The following is a 23,975-nucleotide window of genomic DNA, read 5'->3' on the forward strand; positions in this document are numbered from 1 at the left end:
AGTGGTTTATTCTGGCCAACAGCTTGCTAGTTCCTTTCTTAGCCAACAGCTAGCCTCCAGGTGTTATAATTTTCTTATTGCAAATATAAAACACCCTATTTTAAGGAAGTTGCTGCTAAGACCAGGGGCTCCAGTTTTAAATGGAAGAGACTAAATGCAAGAGGATGAAGAGAGAATTGGAAGGAAGACCATCTCTTCTACTTCTGGGCTAAGTGAACTCCAGAAAGAAGCCTCAAAACAGTGGTTTTAATCTCCTCAGCTGGTTGTGAGTGCTGGGAGAATCAGGTAATTTGGGAGTGGGGTGATACAGAATTCTAATAAAGCTAAACACATGCATTCATCTCTAAGTCTGTTATAGTAAATAAGAATGTCTTGTTCAGCTTCTCTTTGGGTAGGACTGGCTGTTGGGGGATTTCTAGGAGCAGGACTCAACCCCAACCTGACCCAGCACTATCTTTTATAATGAATATTTTGTAATCCCTCCTTTTACTCTCCTGAAATGAAATCTATAGATAAAATAACCTGGAAAATTCATTGTATAGTAACACTATGAAAAAGTTATTAGTGTTTATACATAAAGCAGAGGTTTTTCATTTACATGAATGACTGGTAAGATATTCCGGTGTTGATTGGGACAAAGAGAACTTCTTCGATATGGGGTAGCAGTTCTGTATGCAGCAGGACAACGAGCATCCAGCCTGGAACACTAAATCCCAGGAGGTGCCCCCCATCATTGTAACAACCTAAAATAACCTTATGAATATCCAAAGTGCCGCTAAGGAGGCAGGAGAGAGATTTGCTCCCATAGAGAACCACTGAAGAATGGGAATTGACCAAACAGCCCATAGTGAAGGCTCTTTTGGACTTACTGGGTTAACATTGCCACTTAAGTAAGTCTGAGGCTAGAATGAGACCAAAGTGCTCTAAACCTAACAAAAGACTTTGATTTATTCAAGGTCAAACATTTAGGTGAGGCAATGATGCTCCCAGAATAGTATACTTTGAATCTGAACCCACAGTTTTAAAAAAGATTTTATTTTTAATGTAATCTCTACCCTCAGCATGGGGCTCTAACTCATGACCCTAAGATCAAGAGTCACATGCTCTACTGACTGAGCCAATTGCGTGCCCCTGAACCCACATTTTTAAACCCGCCCCTGCCTGCATCTTTGATTTCAAGGTCAGCTAACCAATACTAAACCCCTCCTATATACTTACATGGTTCCTTCTCATTGCCTCCTGCCTTTCTCACCCCTAGCATCTACTGCAGCAGAATCAGTAATACCATAGTTGCTTGCCTTGCATGGAGTGTTACACTACCTCTATGCCCTACCCCACATCAGGCCCTTAATCTGCAGCCAACGCCAACACCTGCATCCTCGGAGTCCTCCTTCTCCCTGGGCCATGACCAAGGGTGAGCTGTGTGAATGAGCCACAGCTCCAGAGGGGCAGAGGCCATCTCTTAGACAGCCAAGACCCTCCCCTGTGGGTCCTATGACCTTGCTCTACACAATATGGCTTTAAGCTCTTGTTATCCCCTGTTTTCCAGTGTTCTGTGGCTGTGTGGCCTCTACAGCTTTAGGGATCAGTCCCTTCTGGGGATTAGCCCCTTTCAGCTGACTCACCTTGGAGGCCTTTGTGGGCAGATTAGGGAGTTTTGCTTGATCAGCACATCCTGAGCTTTACCAGGGCCTGGATTTCAGCAGGGCCCCAGCAATCTCTCCCTTCAGTGTTTTGTTTTGTTTTGTTTTGTTTTGTTTCTCCTTACTCAGTTAAAACAAATACAATTGTCTAGAAATTCCTCTGCGCTTGTTTGTGAGGCAATAGCTGACCGGCTGGAGAGAGTACGATCATGATGTTAATGATTCACCAAACATAGATCTGTCCAAAGATTCCTTTTGTTATGAATCTCTTTTTCCTGACCTTATGTCAGCAAAAAGTACCCATGAAGCTGGGCTTAATCCACATATACAACTTTTAACATGTTGTTTGGCTTCAAGAAGGACTTAAAATTATTATTGCTAAGATTATCTGTAATTAAATAACTCAGAGGAAAAAAAGACGAATACAATCTAAAGTCTCTTCGAGTTGTACACAAGGGAGATGAGACCTAGAACCACATTGTACATCCTCCCCTACTAAGGGACATTTCTGAGGGACAAATAGTCTGCTCTAGTTGCTCAACCAAGGGAGCAGTCACTTTCAGCCGGGGCTTCAAGGAAGATTTTCCAGGAGAGGAATTAACAAAGACACTGAACAACCCTACACCCAGACCCTACGGCTCTTTTGGTGGTGTGCAAAGTGATAGACACAAGAGTCCTGTTTTGGGTTTCTCTTTGGAGACAACATAGAGAAGAAGCAGGTGAATTGAGGTGGGAAGTGAGATAAGGATAACTGGAGGTCTCTAAAATAGCCCCTCTACTTACCCCAGAGCTAAAGTCAGAGACTCTGAGAAGGAGGGTTAGGAGGGTCTGTTTCTCAGACTGTATCCCACACACTGAATACTCCATCAGGTGAGATAAAAATAAAATGAGCTATGGACATGTTCTTGGGGAATGGTTGATGTCACCCCTTCTTTCTACATGGTGACTTGTGGGACTGAGAGAAAGGAAGGAGGGAAGGACAGAGATGCACCTCAACTGATGGCTTTGGTCTTGTTTGTCTTGTACAGGTGCTTCGGTGTTTGTGTCCAATGTGGCTCTCTTCAAACAAACAGGCTCCCCAGGTGTAGACAAAAATGCATGAAGGGCTTTAGGTAGACATTTCACACTTGAAATATTCCCACCTTTTCCAGCCTAGGAAAAGGCAGCAACAAATCTACCTTCCTTCCTTTGCACTCCGTTTCCATGACAACTATTCTCTCATGAAGTATTTGGATGGGCACAGATTACCTGCCAGGCTGCTGCCCACTGACCAGCTGCTCCTGACCTCCCTCCTATCTTATCCACCTCACCTACACCCAACAGCCACCTGAGCAGGTCACAACCTCTCAATGGCCCTTGGGGATGTGAAGTGTGCCTGCCTTTCCTGAAAGAGAGCCACAGATGCTACTGGCCCCCACTCCTGTCATCCAAAGATGAGCTTGGGCTCTTGCAGAGAGAGAATACCTCTGCCTCAGTCTCATTCATTCTGAAAACTCCGCTCTTTGGCCTCAGGGTATAAGCCTTCATGTAAGGCAGTTTTTAACATAGGTTCCTAGTGGAACTTCAGGTAACCCAAAACCTTTTTTGAGATCATATGCCAAATTTTGTATCCATGTGTTGCTTTCACATATTCTGACCTTCCCCCACCCCGACCCGCCCACAAAAGGTAAGAGCCATTGCGTCTGAATAACAGTTAGTTTTGTGTCATCTCTGATTCCCCTGAAACCCAGTTATATCTAGAGCATGGGAGTTAATTCTTGAACTCCCTGGGCCTTAGACCATTTCCAAAGAAAGTAAACTTCCCAACCTTTCCTTACTATGTCAGCTATCCATGGACTTCTGAAAACCTTATGTCTTAGCCAAAAACCTACCTGTAGAATGAACACTTTACCAAAGAACATATATGAAGGGCTAAGGATCACATGAAAAGATGCTCAATATCATTAGTCATGGGGAAATGCAAACTAAAAATCTCAATGTGATATCTGTTTACACCCACCGAAATGGCTAAACTTAAAATGACTGACAGTTCCAAAGACTGGAGAAGATTTGAAGCAACTGGAACTCTCATACACTGGTGGCAGCTGGGAGGAGGGGAGAACAAAATGATGAAGCCACTTTAGAAAACAATTTGATAAGTTTCTTATAGAGTTAATCATATACTTACTCTACAACCAATAATTCTACTCCTAAGTCTTTATGCAAGAAAAATGTGACCAAAGACCTGCATGTGATTGTTTACAGCAGTTTTGTTCATAATAGTCCCAAACTGGAAATAACACAAATGTGTATCAAATGTGAATGGATAAACAAATTTGACATATTCATACTGATGATGGTATGCTAGTATGCAAAGAAAAGGAACAGACTACTGACATATGTGACAACATGGGTGACTCTCCAAAATCTGGCTAACTGAAAGAAGCCAGACACAAAAGACTACATACTGTATGATTCCATTTTTATGACATTCGAGAGAAGGTGAAGCTATAATAACAGAAATCAGATCAATGCCTGCCTGGGGCTGGAGATAGGGGGAAGAAATTAACTATAAATAAGCACAGGGGAACTTTTTAAAGAATATTCATTTATTCGAGAGAGAGAGAGAGAGAGAGACAGAAAGAGAGAGAGAGCAGGAGGAGGGACAGAGGAAGAGGGAGGGAGAGAGAGAGAAAGAGAGAGAAGCAGACTCCCTGCTGAACACACCCCACCGCTGGGCTCCATCCCACAACCCTGAGATCATGACCTGAGCTGAAATCAAGAGTCAGATCCTTAACCCACTGAGCCATCCAGACACCCCAAGAGGCACTGGGGATCTTTTTGGAATGATGAACTAGTTCTACATCTTGATTGTGGGGGTGGACACATGATTGAATACATTTGTCAAAATTCATCAAACTGTACATTTAAAATATTTATTATTATTATTATAGGTAAACTATGCATCAAAAGAAAGCTGATTTTTTTTTAAAACTAGCCACAGAGCTTCATTTTTCTTTATATATAGGACAGTCCAAACACAGACTCCCTTTACAAGGATAAAGAATCTCAGAGTTGAGGTCAACTTACATTGCTTTTATGACTTACTTTGTATATTGGACTCTGGAGTTTTTCCTAATTTTCTACTCCAACTGGCACTCCTTCAATTGGGAGCTGCTTTTTACATCTTCCCCATCTTAAATGTGGAGCCAGAGGAGGTTACGAACATTGCAGAGTCCAAATTGGGTCTGGTTCTATTTTAGGTCTATTATATCCACTGCAGTGTTTGGAGCAGATTGGAAGGGAGAGAGATCCTAAACAGACTGAAATACAGCAGTAGGGAGGCACCAGGAAGAGACATTTGGGAAGATCTAGTTAGAGACTACATGTGGGAGTATAAAAGAGAACAGCATTCAAAGGAGATTTTGAACAGTTCCCCACTGCCTTCGGAGAGAAGCCCAAACTCCCGTTCATGGGTTCTCAGCCCTTCCATGATCTACTTCTAGTCTACCTTCTTATTGCCTGCTATCTCTTTCCACTGAATCAAAAGCCCCTCAAGAAGTGCCTGGCTGGCTCTGTTGGTAGAGCACGTGACTCTTGATCTTTGGGCTCATAAGTTTAAGCCCCATGTTGGATGCGGAGTTTACTTATAAAAAAAAAAAAACCACTAAAAATAATAATAAATAAAAGGCTCCTCAAGCATAGGCTTGTGCCTTAACATATTGGTACTCCACGAAACTTATGTAACAGTGGGTGTTCAAAGGGTACTAGTTGATTGTTCATTCACCTACTGGTGGGCATGTGTATTGTTTCTGTTTGGGGCTATTATCAACAGGGCTGCTATGAATATTCTTGCCCAAGTCTTTGTGTGGACATAGGCTTTCATTTCTCTTAGGTAAGCTCTGGGAATAGAACTGCTGGATCTTATGGTAGGTTTATTACCTCCCTACAATGGGATACGACTCAGCAATGAAGAGATAGGAACTATTGGTACACTCAACAACATGAATGAATCTCAGCATATTTATATTGAGTGAAGAAAGCTGGACACTCCTCCCCCCCGCCCAAAGACAGCATATCCCGTATGATTCCATTTATATAAAACGCTAGAAAAAGCAAACTAGGGGCACCTGGGTGGTTCAGTTGTTTGGGTATCCAACTCCTGGTTTCAGCTCAGGTCATGATCTCAGGGTAGTGGGGTGAAGCCGGGCCTCGAACTCTGCGCTCAGCTCGCGCAGTTGCACTGAGGGTTTTTCTCTCTCCCTCTCCCTCTGCCCATCCCCCACCCCCACGCTCTCTTTCTCTCTCTAAAAAAATAAGTAGATAAATAAAATATTTGGGGGTTAAAAAAAAAGCAAACGAATCTATGGTGACAGAAGGCAGACAGGCTGTGGAGGGGGCAAGGGACAGAGAGACACGAGAGGTGAGCATTATAAAAGTGACCCGAGGAAACTTTGGGGGGTGGGGTGGGGGTGGGGATGATGGATGTGTTCATTATTTTGATATGGCCTCACAGCTGTATACATATGTGAAAACCTCAAATTGTACATTCTAAATGCGCAGTTTGTGGTTTGCCAATTACACTCACTATAGCTGCCGGGGGGGGTGGGGGGACAGTAGACAGACCCCAGTCAATGCGTATTTGAACACATGTAGAGAAATGTTCCATGCTGGTTTCAGGAATGCAAACCAATATGCGCAATACGTGTTGGTGGAATCGATGTGCAGAAGAAAATAAGTGAATATTAGATGTTCAACGATCTTACAATGAATGAAGGAAAGCATTGGACAAAATGTATGTCACCCTCAGGTGCCAAGAGCAACCCGAGACTCTGGGAATACGCCGGAATGACAAGGATCCCTGCGCTCGTGGAGCTTGAATTCGAGCACAGCAGACAATGAAAAGGAAAAGTAAAATGCGTATAGTGGGCCCACCCGCCAGGGGCTAAGGGAGAAGGTATCCAGGGAGGACACTGACGTTCGTTCTTGAAGGAGGCGCTCTCCTTGAAAAGGTGACGCTTGCAAACTACCCTAAGGGCGATGCGAGGTCCACGCAGGTGGCTGTCCCGGAGCGTGAGAAGTTACAGCCCCACCATTGACGGAAAGAATGAGCGAGAGCTGAGCGCGCGAGCCGCCTGGCACGAGAGCCCGGGGGCTGGAGGCGCGCAGGAGCGCGGCGGCCGAGGTCCCGCGGGGGCCCCGGGCCGCCCCCGGCCGCCCGCCCGCCCGCCGGTACCCGCGTTGGCCACGAGGAGGCGCGCCGGAGCCCGCCGCGCAGTCGTCTTCCGCCGGCGGCCCGTGCGTGGGCACGCGCAGAAACCGCTAGGCGGCGTCGGTTTCCCTTCCCACGCGCGGACGCCGGGGTGGGCCGACGCGGCTGGGGAGCCCGCGCGTGCGCAGAGCCGAGGCCGAGGCCGGGCTGCCCTCGGGGCGGGGCGGAGCGGAGCGGGGCGGGGCGGAGCGGGGCGGGGCGGGGCGGGGGCTTGAGGTGATTCCCGAGCCGCGGCGGCGGCGGCTCCGGCCGTGCGGGGAAACCGAAAGTGGGCGGCGGCCGCGGTGGGGGCCCTGGCGGAGACGGCGGAGGGAGCCGGGCCCGGAGGCGCGGGGACGGGCCGTGGGCGCCCGGGACGAGGTGAGCGCGGGGTTGGCCGCTGCGGGCGCGACAGGTGCCGGGCGAGGCTGCGGGAGGGCGCGGCGCACCTGGGTCCCTAGCGGGACGGTGGCCCGGGCGGGACTCGGCCGGGCCCGGCGCCTCTTCGCTGCAGCGGCGGGGGATGCCCCGGGGAGTTGCAGTTCCAGAGCGTCGCGTTTGAAATCTGTGATGGGTCCCCTCCCCGAGAGCCTGACGGACCCGCCCGCCCGCCGCTGCCGGGACCCTCGCTCGGTGCAGCCGCAGCCGCAGGCGGGGAGCTGCAGCAGTGGGTGGGGGTGCGGGCGAGGGCGGAGGCGCTGACCGGGAAGTGGTTCCGCAGCCGCCGCCGGGAGCAGCGCCCCGCGAGCTCCCAGCCCCTCGCAGGCTCGGCCTGTCCGCGCACCGGCCGGTGCAGGCCGCTCAGGTACTGCAGGGCACGCATCCTGTCCGTTGCTCCCCGGCCGCGAGCCCCAGGCGGGGACACAGCCAGGAAGCAAACCTGACTCTGGGGACGAGCTGCCTCTTAACTTTGACCGAGATCCCGCAGGGTCAGGTGCTCAGCCTCGAGTTAATGACAGGGGGGCTCGAGCCCCGCGCAACTTTTCTGGCTCCGTTCCGCCTGCGGAGCATAACACGTTTGCCAGCTGGAACCAAAGGGGACCACCGGTCCCAGATAGTTTGACAGAGCAATAGCCTGCCTTAGAAAAAGCCCTGGCCCAAAAAGGAGCGCTTTAACCTGCTATAACCGCCCTACAGCACCAAACAAAACTGCCTGTCTGGGTCAACCCCCCACCCCCACCCCCATCGTGCAGGTGGAAATATGGCAGTAAACCGTTCCGCCCGGCCACGCGTGTGCAACAACTTAAGGACAGAAGTGAACAACTTAGACCCAAATTTCTAACTCCTCCTCGGCTGCCTCGACGTGTAGGTGCTGCATACTTGCAAAAACAGTGTGGGCCTTGCAGACCCGAGTTGGAAATCTGGGCTTAACTAATTGTGGATGGTGAATAAATTACTTTCTTTGAGCCTGGTTTTCTGTGTCTCCAATGGAAATGTTGAACATAATTCCACACAGCTTTTGTGAGGTCACCCGATGCAAATCCTTTGGTTTACAATAGTGGTCGAGAAATGTTGACTCTTTTCCTTCCACCAAACTTTCCACGTCTTACATAATTGGATTTCAGTTGCTTGGAGTTCTCTGATATAACAATTAATCGGCATGTGGTGGGGAATTTTCTATTCCCACTTAATTGACATTTCAGAATGTCAGTTAGGTGCAAAGTACTGTGCTGGGTGCAGGGAATTGCCCGGAGGCTAGCTGGATTAGAATCCACATGTCCAGTGCCCCAGCCCAGGGCTCTTTGGTGGCACACAGATTTCTTCTCTGCTAGTTAAACGCTGTGAGAACTGCGAGGCAGCAGTTGGCAGTGCCTTCGGATTTCAGTCCCTGTAGACTGGAGATGGAACATAATCCCTGCTAATGCCCTTTTAAGTGTATTGGTTGAACGTGACTGAATGAACTAGTGTGTTTTATACCAAGCGATTTAAACTTCTTGAGGGACTTCTCTTTAAATTTTCTGTGAAATATAATCTAGTTGGAGACAATATGAATGTAAAGGAAAATGCTTTATAATCCAACTCTAAGTGCCTGTTCTTGTTTGATCAAGTGCTATTTTCAAGAACTGAGATTCAACAGAGTGATTTGCATCTGGGCACTTTTCAGGATCAGCCAATGAATACAGTAAGGACCCAAGTTCTTTGGTACTTGAGTGAAATATAATTTCATATTTATGTGAATCGGTTTTTCTTTCTCTATGCAAAACTTATCTTCTCTGCCCTCTACTCCTGTCTCTGTGCTTTTGAAAGCTTCATTTTTATTATTTCCCCAACGGGCCAATTTTTTTTTTTAATTTTGTCATTCAAAATGTTTAAAAGTAATTGATTTTGTCATTTTTAGCTGAGATGTGTATATATGCCAATTACAGCTGTCGGTCAGCACAGGATACCTAGTGACTCCAAAGCAAACTCAATATTATAGCTGTGCAGCTTTGTCAGAAGGAAGCAAACTTATGGTTTCCATTAGTTCTTTGGATCCCACTTCAGAACTTGAAGGACTCCAAGGAAAGGTGAGAATTGAGGATCTTGTCCATCTTCCATATGAAAAAAAGAGCCCTGAAATGCCTCTCACTCAGGGTCACAGCTAATTAGTAGCAGAACTAGGATTAAGACCCCAAATCCTAACTAAGCCACTTTATTATCTCAAGAGGTTTTTTTCCTCTAAGATGTAGATTTATGGAAAGCCCTTACTTATTGTTCATAATATGTAGTTAGTAATGCATATATAGTTTAGAACTTGAAATTACAATGATTAATAATAATAATAATAATAATAATAATAATAATAATAAATGCCCCCTAAATATACCCTATGGAAATATATCCACTACCTGAGAGCATTATTTAGTATCTTTCCTTTTAAAGAGTTGGTAAAGGAGTAATTGAGGTGGTAACAAGTAGACTGTACTGCAATGGAAAAGAAAAAAGAACATGTTAAACTGTTGCAATTATGAGAAATCTCCCTGAAGTTTGGGTCTTAGACCAAAACTTTCCCTCTCTTAGGCTTAGTTTATTGGTTTGTAAAATGAGGCGTTTGGGATAAACTCGATGACATCTAAAATCTTTTATACACAGACATTCTGAACTTTTAGGGCCTGGCTTATTGCTAAAATAGTGTCTTCGAGTAAAAGGGCGGCCAGTTACCACAAGTATTTACCTGAAGGAGCTACTAAGAATTGTGGAGCTGAGTAAAGAAGGTAAGAGAGATTACTTGGTGATTTCAATTTACCCTAATAATTCTTCCAATTTATTCTGAGGTTTACTGCCACTCTGCCATTCAAATTTAGAACATGGTGGAAGATGAGACAAACAGTATAGTTGGAAATAGTTGAGAAAAGAGAAACTTAGAGAAGAGAAAGCATGGGTGAGAGCCAGACCAGCTGGGCTGAAGGCTAGTGAGGCATTTTAGGCTCCGGGAAGCACGTGGACTTGCAAACGACTGAGTCAGGGAGGCTCAGTCTGTGGTAAAGACTGTATCTAGAGGACACCGAAGCCACATTCTTCAGAACAAGACTTTCTCAGGATGATTATCAGGTGTATTGAAGAGAAAAGCTGTGAATTTCCAAAATACAGTTTTGAGTGTGAGAATTATTATTTTAGGATATTTACATATCACTTTCTTAAAGGCTGTCATTACTTTCCCCTATTCCTAGCCCCACTTGTATATTATTAGCACTTTGTGGAGTACTATGATTTATTGTGTAGGAAAAAGAAAAAGGACAGAGTGAAAGGATAAAAGGAGATGTCAGTTGCCACCACTAAATATTTGCAATAGTCAGAGATTCTTTTGGATTTGAGTACCATACCCTTAAATCAGAACATGGCAGATCCCTGTTTCATGCCACTTTACGGGTTGATCAGTAAGTCAGTGTTCCCTAAGTCTAATTTACTTGCAGAAGCCATTTCTAGACATTTGGAGCAGCTATCTTAAAGGAAGCCCTAAAGTAGGGAACCAGAAGACCTGGGCTCTTTTTGTGGTTCTGGCCATAAAAATATGTGAGACCTGGAATAATCATCCTGGGCCTGCTTCCTCATTATTAAACTGAAGGGTTTGGAGGAGATGGTATGAAGAGGCCCACCAGTATTCCATGCTTCTCTCAGCTCCCTACTCTGACGCTGGGCTCACCATCCTATGCTGCTTTCCTAAGCTGGGCAGTGTGTGGGAACATTGTGAGGATTGTGGTCTAGCAGGAAATCTCTGCTCCCTAAGCCTTTGCCAAAGCAGTAAGTGACTTTTTGTCTACTAATTGAGTAATCTTGGAGGAGATCCAGTGGCTTTACTTACCAAGCTTTCCAGTTCACAAGTATGTTAAAGAGGCAAATAAGTAAATCTGTGAAAATTCTGATATTTCAAATTTAATGCTGTCCTAAAGATTTCTCCTATATACCAATGCTTTTATCATTGTGCCATATGCCATTTAAGGCATATATTCTTAGGTAGTTTCTCATCCACATCATGCTTCCAGGAAATGCAAGTAACTACTGAATGTCAAGTACCCTAGTAAGCTCATATAACTCTACTGTTGATGTTTGTCATTCAGAAGAGAGGCAAGGAAAGGAGGAGGAAAAAGAGTGAGAGGAAGGAAGGGAAAGTCAAGTGCAATTTGTTGTGACCTATGGTGACCATTTTCTTCCTCTCTAAGGTCTTTGCTAGCTGACCCTGTATTATCTAAGGATGGTTTTGGTTTTGACTTGGTTTTCCAAGTCAAAAGTACTCTGATTAAATAATTCTGCATTCCCACCTCAACATTACTCTGCTAATGTTTAGGATTCTGGGGAAGCAGACCCTGTATTATCTAAGGAAACCATTAAGAATTTTAACCTGAGGGATCCCTGGGTGGCGCAGCGGTTTAGCGCCTGCCTTTGGCCCAGGGCGCGATCCTGGAGACCCGGGATCGAATCCCACGTCGGGCTCCCGGTGCATGGAGCCTGCTTCTCCCTCTGCCTGTGTCTCTGCCTCTCTCTCTCTCTGTGTGACTATCATAAAAAAAAAAAAAAAAAAAAGAATTTTAACCTGAAACGCTGTGGTCTAAAACAAAGATAGCCAGCCTTATTTCTCTCAAACAGCCGAACTTGTGGTCACCACGACTTGCATAACTTTCTCAAAATAAAAATAATTTGAGTTTTCTTAAACTCAGAATTCTATTTCTCAACACTTTCAGAGAGAAGAAATAAAGGGTAAAGAGAGTCAAAAGGGCAACGTAAAAAATTTGAGGAGCCACTTTAGAGAAACTTCAAACTTAATTTTGGTGGAGAGGATGCTTGAATGTTTGCCATTGAGACAGAGTTGAAATTCCCATAAATTTCCTTTTGTGCTTCTAATGGATGACATCCAAAATAATAAACTTAATTTCATAGTTAGAGGAAAGTATTGTATGCTTTTTACAAAAGTTATTGAGGGTAATTGCCATTCAGAAAAATCTCAAAAAATGCCATGACAATCAAGGAATTAAACATTTAGAACATTTTAAGCCAATATAGCTTAGAAAATAGTGATTTCTTTAAAGCTTTAGTCATAACTTTCTTTTTGTTCATTGCCTAAAGTAGTAATGCTAACGTAGGGATCCCAAATCCAACTGGAAGAAATTGACGAGCATGAGAAGATGAACCTATATCTGAGCAAGATGTATAGTCACATTTTTCCCTTCCAGGCCTTACTGTGCATAACTGCCTCTTCACTAGCTTTGATATCTTCAGTCTCAGAGTGTAAGGGACTACCTTTCCCTCCAAAAAGGTGTTTGCAAATAAAGAATTACATCATTCCATGAAAATAGCATACGTTTAAAAAAAAAAAAAAAGCCAGGTGTGGGGTAAAGAAAGGAGGGAAGGGATATTTAATTTGGATTGCAGCCATGTGGTCAAGTCTTGCTCCCCAGTCCTCTCAAGTATAAGGGTGTTTTTTGTTTGTTTGTTTGTTTTAATGTTTTAAAAACCTTTGTGAAACTTTGCATACTAGTAGTTATGCCTCTAGTGTCCATTGGGTGATATAAACATATATCTACTAAAAGCTGTTGTGAATTCAGTATTAATTTGTTTGTAAATCCCAACAGTATATGCCCACTGTTGGAAAAACAGGAATACAAGTATGTGTGAGATACTTACCAATATTAGGCAGCGTCTACAGCTCATCGGGATGTGTTAACTTCTTACAGTAACACTGTGTCCCTAACGTGGGCCTATTTGTTGAGAACACTGGCTCAGAGTGGAGGGCCTTGAAATAATCTACCTGATGGTTCTCAACCACAGCTTGGTGACATAACTGGCTGTCTAAGTTAGTTAAAAATAATCATTAAAATTTTTAAGTTGTTTTTTAATAAAGTAAAGATGATTCCTTTCATAGCTCACATGCATTATGTTATATTTTAGTAAGTAGAAAAGGAGTATTAGGTAGATGGAGTATTTCTCATTTATTCATTGAATATTTATTGAGCTCTTGTGGGCTAGGCACTAGGGATTCAGTAATACACAAAGCCTCACAAATTCTGGCTTTCATGGAGCTCATAATCAAGTTGGGAAAACAGATGGTACAATTAAATAAGGAATACTGGGTGGTGATAAATGCAAAAGAGTAAGGTAGGGTAGGGAAGTAAGTAAGTAAGGTAGTAACTAAGTAACTAAGTAATTAAGTAACTAAGTAACTAAGTAAATAAGGTAGGGAAGGGGTGTAGGGAATACTGGACAGCCAGCATAACAGTTCTGATTTTGGATAGGGTGGCCAGGGAAGGCCTTGCTGAGGAGGTGACCTTTGAGCAAACACCTGAAGGAGCTGAGGCAGTGAGCTGTGTGGCCTCTATATGGAGAATAGATTTTTGGAGGTGAACTGGAAGCTGAGACCAGCTAGGAGGCAATTGCCCCAATCCAGGCAAGAGATGTTGGTGTGGACTAGAGTGCTCACCACAGAGGTAGTCAGAATTGGGGGAATTGTGAATGTCAGCCTGTCTTCATGTATCATGAGGTGATGATGGTAAGGAGTTGAGAACCATGAATACAGAATTGCTTCATTTTACAGAGGAGATCAGGGCCCCAGGGGAAAGGATTTGTCCTAGGAAAATAAGTGCTCTTTGCATAGTGATATAGAAGTTGGAGACACCAGTAAGAGGAGGCATGGGCACAGCCTTCTGCAATCCTGTCTCTCCCCACAGTCAAATCAAAATCAGTATATCAACTACTACTTATCAGCACACCCCCAAATTGTTTGTTTGGGTGACCCTTATTGGCAGCTCTTTCAGAGTATAATGTAGGAAGATAGAGGGGACATTTCAGAGAAAGTGGTCTGAAGTAGTTCTCCCAAGGGTGGAAGAAGTAGAAGGCTTTCATATAGGGCAGCCTGCAGAACCAGTCTCTGATTAGCTTCTAAGATTCTAAGATGGGATTAGACTTGTCTTTTCAAACCAGCGTCATATTGGGGTTCTATTAGTTTTTAGCCATAGGATGTGCATTGGTGAGTAGAATGCATTTAGGAGAAATTTTTTGTTTTGTTTTGTTTTTTTGTTTTTTTTTTTTTTTTTACTCCCACAAATTAGTGATTGCTGCCCACCCACTAATGTAGCTGGGGAAAAGTAGACCACAGTAAGGAGGTTGTAATGGAACAGATACTCTTTCCAGAAGGAAGGGAAGGAAGAGGAAGTAGAAACTCCTTCTCAAAGTGAGGGACAAGTCTTTCCTACTGAAACTCTCAGCAGGAGTTCATAGTGGTTCTGACTGGGGAGGAACTAGATGTACTTAAACAGTCTAGTCTAAACAGATCCAGGTACACTGCTCACACCCAGATGGGTGTGTTCCTATATGTGTGCTGACCACTTGGCATTATATCTACACATCATGTGTGCATAACTCCTAGTCAGGGCCCATCTACTGATATACAGAGATGCAAAGTCCAGCTTTACTCAGAAAAGCTCTAGATGAACAGGTAGGAGGGACAGAGTTTTGAAGGAAAGAAGGTAGGAAAGGTGGAAGTAAAAAAAGTTGGGGAGGCTTGGCTCTGGGAAGTTAGTAGGTTATCCTTTAGTTTTTCCTCTTGCAAATTAGAACTTGGCCAGCCTCCATTTCTCCTACCTGGAGAAAAAAAATAGTGCAGCGTAGGTTCAGTGATCTTTGACCACTGAGTCAGGAACCATTACAAATCAAAGTGTGTTTCTTATGATCAGGAGTTAACTACTTAAGAGCCAGAATTTACACTTTAGATTTAACTTCTAGCAACCTTGAAATATATATCCCAAAACCGTCCTCTCTTAGCTGCTCCCCAACACACTCAAAGTGTAGTTGGACACCAGGGGGACGGAGGTTCTGAGACTCTACAGCTGTCATTTTTTGCTGCCATGAATTTTCTGTTTACTCTTTAAAGTGCCTTTCTATCTCACTGACTTGGAATTTATACCATCCCTGTGAATAGCTTCCACACATCTTATCATATCTTGGTTATTTAACTTCCCTGAGCTTTGGTTTTCTTATCTATAGAATGAGAATACTTTCCTCTCAGAATTATTGTGTATATTAAATTTTTAGAAAATCTGAATCTCAGAATTTGGATTCTCACAAGAGAAAGAGAAACATACGTCTACCTGAAGATTTATACTTTTCAAAACAGCCTTATTTGTAATACCCCCAAACAGGAAGCAGCCAAAATGCCTAGCAACATTCAGGTGGGTAAATGAATTGGTGGCATGTCCGCACAATGACATACTACTTATCATAGTATAAGATCAATGGGGAGGGATCCCTGGGTGGCGCAGCGGTTTGGCGCCTGCCTTTGGCCCAGGGCGCGATCCTGGAGACCCGGGATCGAATCCCACATCAGGCTCCCCGTGCATGGAGCCTGCTTCTCCCTCTGCCTGTGTCTCTGCCTCTCTCTCTCTCTCTCTCTCTCTGACTATCATAAATAAATAAATAAATAAAAATTAAAAAAAAAAAAGATCAATGGGGACACATGGATGAAACTCAAGAACACTAGGCAAAAAGTGGTCTATGTCAGAAAGCAGATCAGTGGTTGCCAGGAGCCAGGACAGCATGTATAAGAGGATGAGAGTTGACTGTAAAGTGGCACAACTTGAAAGAACTCCTTATTCTCAGACCTAATGATGTATGCTTTACATATAATAAAAGTCACCTTTTTTTGTTTACAGTTCTATGAATTTTGACAAACATATAATTTGCCAATCAAGATAGACCGTATTTCCATCACTCCCAGAATTACCCTGTGCCTTCTTTGTAGTCAGTCTCTTCCCCTATACTCCCGTCCCTTGTCAACCACTGACCTAACTTCTATGCCTATAGTTTTGCCTTTTCTAGAATCATACAGCATAGAGTCTTTTGTATCTGGCTTCTTCCACTTAGCATAGTGTGAGAGTCGTTCATACAGTTTTATGAATCAATAGTTTGTTCCTTTTAATTGCTGAGTAGTACTTCACTGCAGGGATGTGCCACATTTGTTTAGACATTTGAAATTCTTTCTAATTTGGGGATACTTATGGATAAAGCCATAAACATTTAAGTATAAGTTTTTGTATGGACATATGTCATTTATCTTGGGTAATTACCTATATGTAAGTTTTTTGGATTGTATGATAAGTCTATGTTTTTTTACTTCATAGGAAACTGCCAAGCTATTTTTCAAAGTACTGTTTTGCAAGTCCACCAGACACGTACAAGAATTTCAGTTGCTCTATATTCTCATCAGCGCTTCATATTGTTGTTGTTTTTTTTTTAAGTTTAAGCTATTCTAATAGATGTGTCGTGATGCCCCATTGTGAATTTCGTTCTCATTTCCTTAATGAATAATATGATTTTTGGCCATCTATGTCTCTACTTTAGTATGTGTTCAGACCTTTTGCACATTTTAAATTGGGATCTTTGTTTTCTTACTGAGTTTTGAGTGTTTATATATACTGGCTACCAGTCCTTTTCCAGAGGTGTTATATATATTCTTTCAGTCTGTGGCTTGTCTTTTCATTTTCTCAACAGAAATTTAAAGTTAAAAGAGCCGAAATTTAAAACTTTGATGAGATCCAATTTGTCAGTTTTTTCTTCTGTGGTTCTAAAAGAATCTTTGCCCAACTCAAGATCACAAAGATTTACTCCCCCTTTTTTTTTTTTTTAGAAGTTTTACAGTATTAGCTTTTTCAAGTAAGACCTAAGTGGTCTGTTTTGAGTTAATTTTTCAATATGGTATGGGGTTCATTTTTTGCAAATGGATGAATAGTGTTCCAGCACTCTTCATTGAATTTTTGGGTAACTTTGTCCAAAATCAGTTGACTATATATATGTTGGTCTATTTCTGGATTATGTATTCTATTGCATTGATGTATCTGTCTTTTTGACAATACCTACATTACTTGGTTAATATATTATTATAATAAGTCTTGAAAACAGTCTTTTTGCACTTGTTAGGGCCTCCAATGTGGTGTGTGAATAGGAATGAAGAGAGGGAACATTCTTGCCCTGTTACCATCTTAGGGAGAAAGCATTCATTTTTTTTCTTGTTTCATATTATGTTAGCTATGGGTTTTTCAAAGATATTCTTTATCTGGTGGAGGAGGTCCCCTTCTATTCTTATTTTCTGAGAGTTTTTTCATCACAAATGATTTTGAACTTTGTCAAATGTCTTTTCTTCACCTATTGATATCATGTGGTTTTTCCCCCTTTAGTCGTTGATCTAGTCAGTTACATTGGTTGATTTATGAATGTTAAATCAGTCTTCCATTTCTAGAGTAAACCATATTTGATCGTGATGTGTTACCCTTCTTACATATTGTAAGACTTGATTTGTTAATATTTTGTTAGGAATTTTTGCAGTTATGTTAATGAGGGATATTGGTTTTTGCTTTTCTTAGCACAAAATGTCTTTGGTTTTGGTATCAGCATAATGCTAACCTCATAAAATGAATTTAGGATTCCCTTCCCCTATGTTTTTTGTAAGTTTGTGTAGAAGTATTTTTTCTTGAAGATTTTGGTAGAATTGGGGATCCCTGGGTGGCGCAGTGGTTTAGCGCCTGCCTTTGGCCCAGGGCGCGATCCTGGAGACCCAGGATCGAATCCCACGTCGGGCTCCAGGTGCATGGAGCCTGCTTCTCCCTCTGCCTATGTCTCTGCCTCTCTCTCTCTCTCTGTGTGACTATCATAAATAAATAAATAAATAAATAAATAAATAAATAAATAAATAAATAAATAAAAGATTTTGGTAGAATTGGCAATAAAACCCATCTGGGTTTGAGTTTTCCTGTGTGAAGGTTTTTAACTACAAATTCAACTTTTCTAATACATATAGAGATATTATCTATTTCATCTTGAATAAACTTTGGAATTTGTGTCTTTCAGTAAATTTACTCCATTTCATCTAATTGACCAAATTTAGTGGCATAAGTTATTCATATTTCCTTTTTAATGTCTATGGGATCTGTATTGATGGCCTGTTCTTCAATCCCATTATTACTAATTCATGTCTTCTCTCTTTTTTTTTTTCTTGATTAATCTACCTGGAAGTTTATCAATTTTATTGATGTTTTTAAAAAACTAGTTTTGGCTTCATGATTTTTTCTTTAACTTTCTATTCTATTTCATTGCTAATGTGTTTCATCAGTTCAATATTGACTTTACTCTCATTTTTATTACTTCCTTCCTTTTACGTACTTTTGGTATAATTTACTCTTTTCTCAAAGTAGTAGATTAGATCACTGAATTGGGACCTTTCTTCTTTTCTAACATAAGTGTATAATGCTGCAAAATTCCCTCTAGATATTGTTTTAACTGCATCTAGCAAATTTTTGCACATTGTTTTCAGTTATTAAAAAATTCTGATGTTTTTGTCTTAAAAGATGCTTCCTTTCTGATCTTGATTTTTAGAAGCATATCATTAAATTTGTAAATACATAGAGATTGTCCACATATCTTTCTGTTACTGACACCTAATTTAATTTTCTTTTCTGGTCACAGGATACTCTTTGTATAATTTCAGTTATTTTAAACTGATCAAGGATTGTCGTAGGTCCCAGAATATATTCTCTAAATATGTGTGTATATATATTGTATATTCAGAAAAGAATGTATATTCTGCTATTATTGGGGTAGAGTGTTTTATAAATATCAATTAGGTCAGTTTGCTTGATGTTAATCAGCTCTTGTATAACCTTACTAATGTTTTGTTTACTGATTCTGCCAATTACTGAGAAGTTTTGAATTTTCCAATTATGAATATATTTATTCTTTCAGCTCTATTGGCTTCTGCTTCATGTATTTTGAAGCACTGGTATTTGGTGTAGTCACATTTAGGATTATTATATCTTCCTGATGAATTAACTCCTTAATTATGTAATGTCTATCCTTATCTCAGATGGTATTCCTTGTTCTTGTATTAATTAATCATGTATGTATGACAAATCTTTGTCTATCTTTTTACTTTGAACCTATGTTGTATATGTATTTAAAATAGATTTCTCATATATATAGTGTATAAGTTAAGTTTTTATATCCACTCCACCAATCCTAAATTTTTTAGATATTTTCAGCAGTTTACATTTAATGTAATTGTTGCCGTGGTTGGCTTTAAATCTACCATTTTGCCAGATCTTTTCTATTTCTGCTATCTGTTCCTCTCCCCTTTTTTTGCCTAAGTTTTTTTTTTTTACTTTTAATTGCTCCCCCCCCTTTTTTAAATTCTAGTGTTGTTAACATCCAGCGTTATATAATTTCAGGCATACATCTCATTACTTTTTGATTGAATTTTTATTGTTTTATCTTTACTACTGGCTAATTATGCTTCTTTAAAAAAATTTTAGTGGTTGCTATAAGGTTTACAGTATATGTATTTTTCGCATTCTCCATCCAAATAATATTATACTACACATTGTGTATATACACATAGTATTAATTAAATGTGGGTGCTGGTGGTGACAGTTTGATCAGAGTTAATGTTTAGTAGAGGAAAATATATATAATAAATTTTTAAAGTTATCTGCCACGTAAACCTCGCTATCATTTGAGTACCACATTTATAATTAAGAGCACTCACAAATAAGCTGATCTCTCCTTTTCAGACTGACAAATGAGGGAAATGCTAGCATTGTATGCTATTCCTCCTTTTGTTTTCTAAACTGGAGAAAGAATAAGACTGTCTAGAATTCTGTACTGTCCAATATAGCATCCACTAGCTACATTTAATTCCAATTAAATTAAAAATTCAGTTCCTCAGTCGTGCTGGCTACATTTCAAGTGCTCAATCACCACATGTATTGGACAGCACAGATATAAAACATTTCCATTAGCACAGAAAGTTCTGTCGGGTAGCACTGTTGAAGGAAGAATTAATAAACTGTCCATGGCTTGCTTGCCTTCCTAAGCCTACTTTTCCTGGCTTCTTAAATATCATTCTCTCATTGTATTATTACCATTCTATTTACTGTTAGTCCAAAGAAAGTATGAGTGGTTAATCTTGCAAAATGGCAGTTACTGGCCAATGAAAATCCTCAGCCAGGATCCCCACAGATTTCCTAGGTACCAAAATTCATTTTTTTCTCTTGCTTGCCCTGTCTTCTGTGTATGACACATTTTAATATGCCATTCTCTTTGGTTCTTGTCTCTTTCTGCTTATATGATACAAGCTCTGCCTTTTCTACTTCTTTCTGGTCACTTTTTTCTCAGCCTTTTCTTGGTTCTTTTTACTCTGCCCATGCTTTAACAATGGCCTTCCACAGAGGTCCATCCTTAGCCTTATTTTTGACTCCCTGGATACCAAATACCACATATATGTTGAAGACCAACAACTCTAACTCCACTTTAGACCTCTAACCTGAATTCCTAACGAGTATATCTGTGTGGCTGACCTACAAGCATTCCAGCCTCCGTACATCTCAAATGAATTCATTCTCTTCCTCTCTTGCAAACTTGTTCTGCTTCATCTCCATGTGGATCATTACTACCCACCATGGTTCTAAGCTAGAAACTTGGAAACTTCCCTCATTATCCAAACCAATCAATTTCAGTTGATTCTACATCTTAATTACCTCTCAAATTGATTTTTTGTTTATTAATAAAACCCTGTTTTCAAGTCCTCCATTTCCAAGTATCCTCACAACTCATTAGTTTTTCTCCTTTGCATTTATCTTCCCCACTACCAAATAGTTATCTTTCAAAAATGCAGAGCTGATCACTTTATTCCCCTATTTCAAATCCCTCTAAGGCTCCACATTACGTATGGCAAAAATGCACGTTAACATAATGTAGGAGTCTCATCTGAGTCTGCCTCTTTCCACGTCTCCTATCCCCACCTTTCAGTCCTCAGCTTATAATCATAGAGTCTTTGTTCAGTCATGTCCAGCCTCTTAACTGCCTGGAATCCCTCAGAATTAACCATGTTACTTCTCTTTGACCTCTGTTCCTTTTGAACCTTCTCTTCCCTTTCTTTACTTGAGGCTGATACTGCTCCCCATCCTCACCCCACATACCCTTTTCCTTTTTGCCTGAATGATTCCTTCATGTCCTTCAGGATTTCGTTCAGGCCTTCTCTTATCTGGGAAAAAGTCCCTGGTGTTTTCCCTCTCTAGACTAGTCTTTTAGCCTGTCTGACTTCCCTATATTCTCATAGTATTCTGTGCCTTTCTCCACCATATCAGTTATTTCTCTATATGGTAATAGCACAGAAAGTATTCAGTAACAGTTGATGGGATATTCTAACACGTGTACACTCTGAAAATCTATTTGAATCTGCAGACTAATGAATCATAGTAACCTTCTATTGTGTTCTTATAGGTGAAGATGCTGGAAGCAGATCTGGTTTCAAAAATGCTACGAGCTGTTCTACAGTCTCATAAGAACGGAATAGCATTACCCCGACTCCAAGGAGAGTACAGATCCTTGACTGGAGACTGGATCCCCTTTAAGCAGTTAGGTTACCCTACACTAGAAGCCTATCTGAGAAGTGTGCCAGCAGTTGTGAGGATAGAGACTAGTAGATCTGGAGAGGTAAGAAGGTAATTGTGCATGTCATGAGAGTCAAACAAATTCTTAATTGCCTACCTGGCACTTCTAATCTCCTAACTAGGGTAGGAGTCAAAGTGAAAAGTACTAGCTAAGTGGTTTGAGATTGGTAGTGTTAGAACAGCATCTAAAGCAAAGCCTAGATTCTGATGTCTTTTATTTTATCCCTCAAATTCTTTTCACTGTAAAAATAAGACTCTAATCACATTAAATAAAACATTTTAAAGTTAAAGTTTACCCAGTCTTCAACATTCAAGCAAAATAAGTGTACTGGAGACCTCACTGCCAGGTGTCACACCCCATGCGTTATAAACCTTCTACAACTTTTTGCCTAGGTCTTAATGATCTCCTGGGTAGCAAAGCTAATAGATACTTTTAAATTCCGATTGTTTGACCTCATTCCTATCTGTTCCTATTATCTGGACCCTAATTCAATCTCTAAAGGATCATTCAGCACTTTGATTATTACAGGGATATCCCTACCATTCTCCTTGTCTTTAATCCTTTCTTTCTCTAGGCTGACCTGGCCTTCACACCAATATGATCATAGTATTTAAATTTTTTAGTTTCTCTGGAAGAATATTTCATATATAACATAGCAATTTGGTGTGGCAATGAAATGTTTTGTTGCACGTAACCTGTGACCCAGCAATTTCACCTCTTGCTATCTGCCAATGTACAATGTGAAAGATACAGACAAATCATTGTCCAAAAGACAAAAAGCACCACCTCTCCAAACAGCACATCTTCTGGGTACATTTTTGCATGTGTAAATATATATAATGGATCTGGGGTATTTCTCCCCGAAACTTATGATAGTTGCTCTGTTTGGTGGCATAGGAAGACAGTGGGCGGAGGAGGGAAAAGGGGACCAGGGTTGGGAGAGTGAACAAAGGGAAAGTTCACCTAATCTGTAATCATTTTTATAAAGACCATGTATAAATTAATTATTATAGTAATAATAAAACTTGTTTCAACATCCCTGATTCTCCCAGGCAGCTTTAAGTGGCCCCTCTGTCTACTTGACACTTTGTAATAGATCAAGATAGCACTCACAGAGTGTTTTGTTTAGTCTCTTTGTGTCTTTTCCTTTGTAAGTTTCTTGAGGTTGAATGATTGTTGTTTCACCCCTAATGGTGCTTCATAAATAAATATGTGCTTGAATGTGTGAATGATCAAATGTCTGCATGAGTTAATTAATAAATTAATAATGCGTCATATGATTACTACGCCATAATTTACTCAACCTTGTCCTCCCGTTATGGACATTTTTAATATTTCCAGGTTTTGATTATTAAAATAACCTCTATTGCACATATTTGGGTATGTACATTTTTTTCTTTTCAATCATATTCTTGTGATATACTTTCAGGAATGGAAATACTGGGCCAAAGAATAGGTGTATTCCTTGGCTTATATGAAGCCTATCGTTTTCCTGTTCTTGATTTCAACTTAGAATCAGAGACCTTAACACTAGATGCGGTTTTAGAGACCTACATACTTGAAAAAAAAAATCTCCTGTATATCACACCAGTTTTTTCAAAAGATAAAAAGCTGAGCTGCTGTTATGAGCAGGTGCCACAGGGTCCAGGGCTTCTGCTTGCCCTGCTTTACCCTCACTCCTCTGCCACTGTGAGGTTCTGGAGCTGTCATTGAACAGTTTGAAAACCCCAGATCTAAGCCCACTCCCGTTTTACAGCTGAGAATACTAAGATGTAGGCGGTAAACTGATTTGTCCCAAGTGACCCAATTAATCCACTTCAGTGGCAAGATTAGGATCGGATGGTCTTTGAAAGGTAATGAAATAGCAATTAAGAGTATCTACTTTGCATTCAGAGAGATGGCCTAGCTGTGTGACTGAGGAAGTTAGCTTAACTTTCCTGGGCCTCTGTCACCTATGTATAAAATGGGAATAAAATATGTCTCAAGGAGGGCAGCCCTGGTGGCTTAGTGGTTTAGCGCTGCCTTCAGCCCAGGGCATGATCCTAGAGACCCGGTATTGAGTCCCATGTCAGACTCCCTGCATGGAGCCTGCTTGTCCCTTTGCCTGTGTTTCTGCCTCTCTCTCTCTCTCTCTCTCTCTCTCTGTGTCTCTAATAAATAAAATCTTTAAAAAATATGTCTCAAGGATTATATGA

At 41.3% G+C, this 23,975-nt stretch overlaps 1 protein-coding gene across 6 annotated transcripts in view; it reads left to right on the forward strand.

Annotated features, from left to right (window-relative positions):
• Positions 1–7,099: 7,099 nt before the first annotated feature.
• TDRD7 (tudor domain containing 7) overlaps positions 7,100–23,975 on the forward strand; it is a 72,732-nt gene continuing 55,856 nt past the window's right edge. Inside the window, exons 1-5 of one of the 6 annotated variants that reach the window (XM_077912617.1) lie at positions 7,100–7,254; positions 9,212–9,380; positions 9,946–10,067; positions 15,376–15,512; positions 21,610–21,822. In XM_077912617.1, coding sequence (XP_077768743.1) covers positions 15,495–15,512; positions 21,610–21,822 — 231 coding nt within the window. In that variant the 5' untranslated portion in view covers positions 7,100–7,254; positions 9,212–9,380; positions 9,946–10,067; positions 15,376–15,494. Of the gene's footprint in view, positions 7,255–8,978; positions 8,996–9,211; positions 9,381–9,945; positions 10,068–15,375; positions 15,513–21,609; positions 21,823–23,975 lie in introns of those variants that run through there. The other 5 variants (XM_077912620.1, XM_077912619.1, XM_077912621.1 and 2 more) reach the window with 5 other exon arrangements.

This window comes from Canis aureus, chromosome 10 (genome assembly GCF_053574225.1).
Source record: "Canis aureus isolate CA01 chromosome 10, VMU_Caureus_v.1.0, whole genome shotgun sequence".
In the NCBI taxonomy this organism is placed as follows: Eukaryota; Metazoa; Chordata; class Mammalia; order Carnivora; family Canidae; genus Canis; species Canis aureus.